Raw genomic sequence first — 9,952 nt, forward strand, 5'->3', positions numbered from 1 at the left:
ATATATATATATATATATATATATATATACACAGTATATATATATATACAATATCACAATAGTATGGTTTTTACTGTATTTTTGAATAAAAAAATGCAGCCTTGAGCATGAGATTTGTTTCCAAAAACATTAAAACATTTTAGTTATTTCAAAATTTTACCAGTAGTATAATCATAATTCATGTATATTTCACATATAATCATAGAGTTCTGCCTGTTTCATTTTTTTTGTTTGTTTGTTCTTCTTTAAATAATACTGTGATGTTGGATGACCCTTTTAAATACTGTATTATTTCTGTTGTTTAGTTTTTTGCCATTTTTAAATTTACACTCAGTGCTCTAATGGAAAAAATGATTGCCCCACTCCAAGACAAGATAGAAGAGTGGAAGAAAACAGCCGCGCTGCTTGATAAAGACCATGCCAAAGGTGGGATTGACTCATCAGAGTTGTCGATATGCAAACCTGGTTATACTCACTGCACTACTAATGTCTGTGAATTTAAACCTTCCTTCTGTTCACCAGAGTACAAGCGCTCTAGGCAGGAAATCAAGAAGAAGTCATCTGACACAATAAAGCTGCAGAAGAAAGCCAGAAAAGGTCAGTCTTTTTATTCTCTCTGTCAGCACAATGATTTCCCCTCTTGATCACACTCTCTCTGCGCGTTATTTTCAGAAGATTACTGCATTTGGTATGTTAAATAATTTGTGAAATTGTGTCACTCACCCACCTCTCTTGCATGCTTACTTTTTCTGATGCCAAGATTAATTAGGTCAAATAGAGATTATAAAGTTCAAGAGTTGGGTCAAAATGTCATGGTAGCTCTATTGAATCAGATGATGGTGAACTGTATGTTTCCATAGTGTTCGCTTAAAGGGATAGTTCACCCAAAAATGAATATTCCGTCATTATTTACTCACTCTCTGACATTCTTTCTTATGTGGAACATTAAAGAAGGTATTTTAAAGAATGTTGAATGGGAAAATGTATAATTACGCAATGTATTATAAATGTTGTGAGGCAACAGACTTGCCTGTGATTACGTTCCTTTGCATTCCCTCACACCTTTGCAATTTCTTCATGGCAATGCTATTTTTCTCTCTGTCTTTCATACTGTGATTGGCTTGGCTTCTGCTTATAAACTGTAGAACTACCAGGTATGTATTCAGGCAGTTCCATCATAGTTAATCACGTTTAGCATGACTAACATTGATTTCATTTCGTCCGAGGCGCTTTGCATGTGTTTTAATGAGAATGTTTTAGTGTCCTTTTCAAACACAAAATTCTATTGTTTGCAAAGCGTGTTCATCTCATTGTCATTCTTTCCATCAGACATAATAAGCATCTGTGTTGTGAAATCACAATGTACAATCATGCAATATTTGCAGTGTGTTTAGATTCGTAGCAATAAACTCTGTCATTTATTTTCATTATATGGCCATGAAGGTTTCCTTGCATGAAGCCTGACAATGCCTGATTGCTGTGTTGACATTATCCACCCTAATCTGTCTTTTCTTGTGCTGCTGACCCATGGGACATCTGTGTCGACATCTACATTAAACATTTCATGTGTTAAAAATGCTAAATTATGCATTCTCAGATTATCCAGTTTTTGAATATTGGTGTATTCAAAACTTTGGGGAAAGAAAAATGTTTTCATGTTTTTGGAAGAATTATATTATGCTCACCAAGGCTGCATTTATTTGATCAAAAATACAGTTAAAACAGCAACATTTCTATTTAAAAAACTTTTTTTTTTATGTAATACATTTTAAAATGTAATTTATTGCTGATGGTCGTTACGTCGGTCTTCAGTGTCACACGATCCTTCAGGAATCATTCTAACATGATGATTTGGGGCTCTAGAAACATTATTATCAGTGCTGAAAACAGTTGTGTTTTTTAATGTTTTGTGGAAATCATCATAGATTTTTTCAGGAGTTTATGATGAATAGAAAGTTCAAAAGAACAGTCTTTATTTGAAACAGACATTTTTGGTAACATTGTAAAAGTCTTAACTGTCACTTTCGATCAATTGAAAGTATCATTGCTGAATAATTCATTTTTCTTACCCCAGATTTTGAAGAGTAGTGTAATTTTCCTTTCACGAATTGTTCATCCACACGCTGCTTTATTGCCTCTCACGGTATCTCTCTTTCTCTTCGTCTCAGGTCGAGGAGGACTGCAGCCACAGCTGAACAGTGCCATGCAGGATGTGAGTGACATGTACCTTCTGATGGAGGAGACTGAGAAGCAGGCTGTGCGCCGAGCCCTCCTGGAGGAAAGGGGGCGCTACTGCACCTTCATCAGCTTCCTGCAGCCTGTAGTGGTGAGAATGAAAGGCTCTGGGTCTGAAGTTACTTCTAGATCATATATTTTCATTTTAATTTATTTATAAAAATGTATTTAGTTGTAAAATGTATTAAATTAAAAACATATATTTTGTGTATCTATAAATTTACAGCATTTACAAAATAAGTGACTTTGAAAATGTGACCCTGATATTTATGGGGGGGAATTCCTCATGTGACAACAAGCCCCGGTCTCCCCTATGTATGTATGTAAATGAAAGAGAGAGTGATTGCTGCTGTTTACAATAAAGTGGCATTAACCTCTTTCCTCAGATCGGTGAAATTGCCATGCTGGGAGAGGCCACTCACCTCCAGGCCATTATTGATGACCTTACTGTGTTGACCACTGACCCACATAAATTGCCAGAGGCCAGTGAGCAGGTGCTTAAACATATATATGAAAATCATTTAACAAACATGCACAAACAGATGATAATAATAATATTATTATTTCCACTAGGTGATTTTGGATCTTAAGGGGTCTGACTACAACTGGTCCTACCAGACCCCACCTTCTTCTCCCAGTAGTGTTGGATCCAGGAAGAGCAGCCTTTGCAGGTGCTTGTCTCCATATTTTAAGATTTTGCATTTACTAAAGTTAAAGTTACTACCATTTTATAATGATATTATTATGCCGTATGTAGTCTCAACGATTCTGAGTTGCATTTGGATATTCTTATTTGTTTATGTGCTAGTTTTAAGAATAACACAAATTAATTCCTTGTGTTCCTCTCAGTTTGGTGCATCTGCCACCAGGCGGCGCCCATCGTTTGAGCAGCGTCTCCTCTCATGATTCTGGTTTTGTCTCTCAAGATGCCAATGTGCACTCCAAACCTCCCTCCCCCATGCCGTCTGACATCACTAGCCAGGTCTTTATCAGTTCATCTGGTGTTTTGTTTTTGTCTGTTTCATTTAATGCTTAATGCTTATTTCCACATCCATTTCACTGACCTATCTTTGGCAAACAGAAGTCATCCAGTTCTGCATCCTCAGAGGCTTCAGAAACCTGCCAGTCAGTCAGTGAGTGCGGCTCTCCCACAATAGTAAGTATTACTTTCAGTCAGGAAATGTCATTAATAAATTATTTGATTGATTAATCTCTTTGCCCCCAACATCTTAAACTTTCATGAATGAGCTCTGTTATAATTTTTGTTAAATTGACAGAATTCTGTTGTCATTATTTCTTTATTTTTCATAATTTGCACTTATCATATTTCTTTGATTTAACACTTTCAAGCACAATGCCCATATATGAGCTCTATAAAATTACATTAGAATTTAGTTCTTAATGGATTGTTTTGTCTCCTTGCTAAGTAGCATTCCAAGGGTAATCTCTCTCTCTCTCTATATATATATATTTATTTATTTCAGGTTTATTTAACAGGGACAATGCACATCAACAATACATAAATGCACAATGTGCCAGAATTAGCCAGAAGGCTATTTTGCATCTGCAGTCCCTGGACTGATGGTAAAATTGTCACCCTAAAAATATAAAAAATTAATCAATACATAATACTTACATACTCTAAAATACATGTACCATTCACACTAATTCCTAAAAACAAAACATCCGCCTTAAAGTTATACTATACACATAACCAACACATCAATACCAGCTCACTCATACACACAATCCACTGTCAAACAAACTAAACAATATATCAATAATATCACAATATCAATATACAAACAAAAATAATGTAAGCATACAAACAAATAACAGTAACCCTAATCATTCAGTCAGTCCTAAACCAAACAACCTCATTTACATAAAAATATCAAACTAGCAAAGCAAAAAAGACAAGATATATATATATATATAATCTATATATATATATGATATATATATGTTATGCATACAATTTAAATTATTTAATTTTAATTGAGTAAATTTAAATTATTTTGTGTATATTATTACACTGTTATTTGGTGTGGGTATTTACTGAAGCTTGTGTAATGATGTTCTCTGTGTTTGATTGGGCCATCCTGTCATTCCGTTTCCACAGTTCGGCTCATCCTTTGCTACCTTTCGCCCTGCTCACTGTTTTAATGACTCCATCAGGCCTCACTCTTACATACTTCCTGCGTCCCCTTCCTATAATCAATCCCCAGGATCAAATTCCCCTTCACCCACATCAAAGATTCCTTACTGGAAGGTTTGTTTTTCATTTTGACCATTCGGTCAGCATTTATTTGCTTTACTATGTTCTGTTATTCTTTGCAAAACATTATTAGTTTTAATTTGTTTGTTTTTTTATCTCATCCCATTTAATTTTTTTATCATCCACTTTTCACTATTAACCAACATCCTCAAGTTTGCTGGTTATTTTTGATGATTAAAATAAACATCTACTAAAAAAGCAGGGCGTGTGTCCTATTCTGGCTGTATTTCCATGACCTTAAAAAAACAATTTCCTCTTGCAGCAGGACTGGTCAAAGGCAGGTCACTATGAGCAGACAGCTGTAAGCGGGCAGCGCAGGACTGAGGCTGCAGAGCCCTCTAGTGGAGTGGGAGGAAATGGAATAATTCACCCTGAGGATCCTTATAGGCTAGCTAGGATGAATTCCAAAGACATCACTGCCAAGGTACTGAGAATTGATTTTTAATATAAAATTGAGAACTTTATGTTTTTATTCGTTTATTTGTTTTATAAATATAATTATATTCACTACCAAAAGGCAAGAAAAATTCAGATTTCAAAAGTTCAGAATAATTCAGATTTTTAAAAATGTGTTTAAAGGAGGCTCTTAATCTCACCAAGGCTACACTTATTTGATTAAAAGTACAGTAGAAACAGTAATATTGTGAAATATCATTACAATTTAAAAAGACCTGTTTTCAATTTATAATTTATATAATTTAAAATGTAATTCATCCCTGAATTTTCAACAGTCATTACTCCAGTCTTTAGTGTCACATGATCATTCAGAAATCATTCTAATATACTGATTTGGTGCCAGTTATTATTGGTATTCAATTATTAATAATCATTCTTATGATTATCAATGTTGAAAACAGTGCTGCTTAATATTTTTGTGGAAATCATTATACTTTTTTTGATGAATAGAAAATTCAAAAGAACAACAATTATTTGAAATTGAAATCTTCTGTAACATTATAAATGTCTTTACTGTCACCTTTGTGATCAATTTAATACATCATTGCTGAATAAAAGTATTATGTTTTTTATCTTAATAATCCCAAACTTTTGAATGGTATTAAATCATATTTTCCACAAAAATACTTAACTTCTTTCTCTTTTTTTCTCTTAGCATGGCAAGCCAGTGTCATCCGCCGCTAGTGAGCTGGCTATGGTTCTGACTCGTGGGCTTACTATAGAACAGCAGCAGAAGAGCAGCTGTGACTCTCTGCAGTACTCCAGTGGATACAGCACACAGAACACCACACCATCATGTTCAGAGGACACTATCCCTTCACAGGGTAATACACACACACAAACAAACACTTTAAATACAGGTGCAGCATTACAACACTTGTCCATTTCATTCAGAGAAAAATACATATTCACACACACAAAGATTTCCAACAGACTCTTTTTCAAAAGCTAGTCGAAACTAGTAGAAACTAGTCGAAATTTGGATTGCTGTACAAAGGCAACAACTCTATACAGCTTACAAATAATACCCCTCACTGGATGCGAATGGTGGGCTCAACAGGCATTAGTTTGTTGTTAAGCTAACGAAACAATACTGTAATAAACATAAAATGCATAACACAAATAATGTAATCATAAAAAATAAACTTATCAATTTTAAATAGATGTAACAATTTCTGTTGATATTTTTCAGTATGAATGAACTATAAGTGCACTACTGTTCGAAAGTTTGGGATCAGTTATTTCAGCAAGGATGCATTAAATAGTTCAAAAGTGCCAGCAAAGAAATTTATAATGTTACAAAATATTTCTGTTTCAAATAAATGCTTGTTATTTTGAGCCTAATCCTGAAAAAAATCAGTTTCCACAAAACTGTAAGGCGGCACAACTGTTTTTAACATTGATAATAAGAAATGTGTCTTGAACACCAACAAATTAGAATGATTTCTGAAGGATCATGTGACACTGAAGACTGGAGTAATGACTGCTGGAAATTCACCTTTGCCAGCTCAGGAACAAATTACATTTTAAAATATATTAAAATAGAAAACAGTTATTTTAAATTGTAAAAATGTTTCGGAATTTTACCATTTTACTGTATTTTTGATCAAATAAATGCAGCCTTGATGAGACTTCTTTTTTAAAAACATTTTAAAAAACTTACCAAACCCATCGGTAGTGTCGAATTTCACCAAAACAAGGTATCTTATTTTCAGCTGTTGAGTTGGGAGTGTGCTTATGATGCCTTCAAATACTGCCCAAATAGGCCATAAATCTCACTATGTTTTGAAACACAGCCACATTTTTTAGCAATTTATTAAACTGTTATCAATTTAATAAGAGACCTATAACAGACACAAAAACAATCCATTGCATGAAGTCAGTGTTTGTAAGGCAGAGAGAGTTGAGTACTCTTCCCATTTTCTCTTTGCAGGGTCTGAATATGATTGTTATTCCATGAATGGCGATGCTGATAACGATGCACAGACAGACTTCAACAAATCCTGCACCGTCCCTCGCCATAGCAACCTGGCTCAGAACTACCGCCGTATGATCCAGACCAAGCGGCCCGCCAGCACTGCAGGGCTGCATGGAGCCCCAATAACCAATGGGAAAGGAGGAGGAAGTGGTGTCATAGCCTCAGGAACAGCCACCATTCGTAGAACCCCTTCGTCTAAAACCAATGTAAGACGCACCCCATCCAGTGTGGGTCCCATCCCTATTCAACCACCTATCGTCCCTGTAAAGACCCCGACCGTCCCAGACTCACCTGGATTCCCCAGCCCTCCTCCTGAGCACAATGGAAGTGAGGAAAACCTGTACAGTGACGAATCATTAGAAATTCTGGACTACAAAGCTTCTCCCAAGCGAATGAGTCTGCCAACGTGGGGAGCTGGTGGTGGAAGTGTCTACGCCCAGCAAACTGGAGCTGCGGGATTCACTTCAGAAGAAGAGCAGATGCTTGCCGCCAATCGCCATAGTCTGGTGGAGAAGATTGGAGAGCTGGTCGCTAATGCTCACGCACTCGGTGAGGGCCAGTTCCCATTTCCCACGGACCCTCAGGCCAGCCAGGGCCACCAGCAAGATCAAGGGCATGAGCAGGACGGAGGAGACATGTTGAAGACCATCCGCAGAGGAGTGCGACTCAGGAAAGCAACCTGCAATGACAGATCAGCACCGAGGATTTTGCGATAGTTTAGTACTGCTTATCCTGCTAAGTCTATTGCTACAGACTCTCCAAATGAAGAGGAACAATATATTATGTGAAAATATGAGAAGATGGTGATTTTTTTTTTAAATTCAGTGTTAAAATCTGGCATCTAACAACTAAAAGGCCAGTGTCAATGTTACATGTTTAGTGCGTATGGACACAATACTCATCCGGACTATTATTGTTGTAGTTATTGTTAGTCCAGATCTGGACTAATATCTCTTTGACAGGCATATTATGATGGATGAGAATGTAATGTTTAAAATGTGTATTAACATGCTAGTTATGCCGGTTGTTCCTTTTTGGAGTTGCAATTTGTAATGACTATGTTCTTCTATGTAACTGCTATGTTTTTGAGACATTTCTCTTCCCACGTGTAACTATTGTAAAAAGCCAAAGTCTTGTTCTCAACTGAAAAGCTGCACAAAACGGCTTATACCGCAGCTCAGTCTCAGATGGACCATGCAATTGAATCACCGCACATGCTGTAAACTGCCAAATAAAGCACATCAGTTGTACTAGACCAGAGATTTATTTATTTTTTTGTTCTTGTTGAATGAATACTAGTGGGTGATTTTATTGAAGGTGTGGGTTCTATTTTAGAAATGTCCAGCAGGTGGTGTAAGTTGCTTAATTTATGTAGCATATGAAAATGTCAGTCATACAATATGCTATATATCAAAGTACCATAGTATTGCCATGTTTCTCATATGCAGTATCATTGTAATACTGTGGTTTCCTTTCATGGAGCATTATGTCATGGGATACCATGTAAATACAATTTAATATCACTATGACAATCCGATTGTCTTCTGTAGAGCTGCTTTAATTGAGATGTACTTATAAATTAAGATGTATTTATAGGGTTAGGATTAGGGTTTGGTTTACTGCACCTAATTAGGCTATGTATAATAAAATAAAGTGCTAATCATATGCTTTAGCACATATCAAAGTACCATCTGATACATACTTTACTATGATACTACTGTATTTTGTTGTCAGGGTAGTATATTTACTATTAGTGCACTTTTTATGCACAGAACTGGTATGGTAAGGTGTGTGTTCCCATTTACTCTTATAGATCCTGATGGCTCTTTTGATCTTTTGTACTTTTGTTCAGCAGGGCCCGAGATTACCCGCATGTGGGGTTTATGTGACCCATCCTTCCGATTAAATCTAATTGATGGGATAAAGAGCCGGACGTGGGCTGAAGGAGGCGTTTGATGTGGCAGCTGGAGATCGTGAGAATGAGGAGAGGCAAAAGCCTCGGCTCCAGTCACTCATTCACTCACTCACTCATCACATCCCCGTCTCCGTTATCCCCCCCTTTCTGATGGACGGGACCCCCGCACTCCGCTCCGGGCTACACATACAGGGATGTGACACTGGTGCGCATCCCGCCGTCAGTCGCGCAGCAAAAGTGGCACGCGTGTCATTTTCACTGACAGACGCGCTCGTCTGCTTATCCACGTTCCTCCGCTGCAAATGCGAGACATGACTGTATACTGATGGAGCCACGTCGCAAACAAGACAGCGCAGCAGAAATAAACACATCTTGAGCAATGCGATCTGATCTGGAGGATAGGGGGGTGTTTAGAGAGGGACAGAGAGCACTTATGCACAGGGACACTTGGGTAACAGCTTTGTTTTTACCCTTATCTGCAATACTGGACTTTTGGGATGAGATTTTATCTTTCGCTATATGATTAACTAAATGGGGTAATTGGGGTTTTAGAAAAGTACTGTGATTATCCAGGATGCCAATTATGGCAATTTTTTTTAAGTGAATGCAAATTTTAACAGTCCCACAATTTCAGTAACTAGTTAGATTAAGTTAGTCAGAGTCAAAGGCTGCGTTTACACTTGGCATTAACATGCGACCTGTATCCGGATGTTGTCCACATACACATTGAAAAGACAAGTGTAAACGAACTTCTGATCGGAATGTTATCCGATCAGCGTGTCCTGGTCCAGAGGTAGTCGAGGACGCCCCTGATCCCTAAACCCACCCATCTCCACCCTTAAACCTACAATCTCCACCCCCTAGATGCGGATCCAACCCCGCCCCCTGTGTCTTTGTTCTGCAGTGAGGGGCTACTGCATCGTGTCTGCATTCGCAGCTCGACATTACGCAAAACACCGCCCCCTCTCTCGCGAACTGTCAGAAAAAAAGACGGAGAACACCCGTGTGGAGCGCTAGTGAGACTCCTACACTTATCTTTGATTTGTAAAATGTCCCGCGACTGAAAATGCTTTTCACAAGAAAACCCACC

The 9,952-nt window shown here is 37.4% G+C and overlaps 1 protein-coding gene across 1 annotated transcript in view; it reads left to right on the forward strand.

Moving 5' to 3' along the window:
- The window catches only part of LOC107748775 (MTSS1-like protein), a 21,469-nt gene extending 13,267 nt beyond the window's left edge, over positions 1-8,202 (forward strand). Inside the window, exons 5-16 of the mRNA XM_016563719.1 lie at positions 335-426; positions 523-597; positions 1,146-1,154; positions 2,169-2,326; positions 2,622-2,729; positions 2,809-2,906; positions 3,085-3,217; positions 3,317-3,391; positions 4,358-4,507; positions 4,776-4,937; positions 5,625-5,793; positions 6,903-8,202. Coding sequence (XP_016419205.1) covers positions 335-426; positions 523-597; positions 1,146-1,154; positions 2,169-2,326; positions 2,622-2,729; positions 2,809-2,906; positions 3,085-3,217; positions 3,317-3,391; positions 4,358-4,507; positions 4,776-4,937; positions 5,625-5,793; positions 6,903-7,663 — 1,990 coding nt within the window. The 3' untranslated portion in view covers positions 7,664-8,202. The remainder of the gene's footprint in view (positions 1-334; positions 427-522; positions 598-1,145; positions 1,155-2,168; positions 2,327-2,621; positions 2,730-2,808; positions 2,907-3,084; positions 3,218-3,316; positions 3,392-4,357; positions 4,508-4,775; positions 4,938-5,624; positions 5,794-6,902) is intronic.
- The last annotated feature ends 1,750 nt before the right edge of the window (positions 8,203-9,952 follow it).

Source organism: Sinocyclocheilus rhinocerous, unplaced genomic scaffold (assembly GCF_001515625.1).
Source record: "Sinocyclocheilus rhinocerous isolate Xijiao unplaced genomic scaffold, SAMN03320098_v1.1 scaffold3305, whole genome shotgun sequence".
NCBI lineage: Eukaryota > Metazoa > Chordata > Actinopteri > Cypriniformes > Cyprinidae > Sinocyclocheilus > Sinocyclocheilus rhinocerous.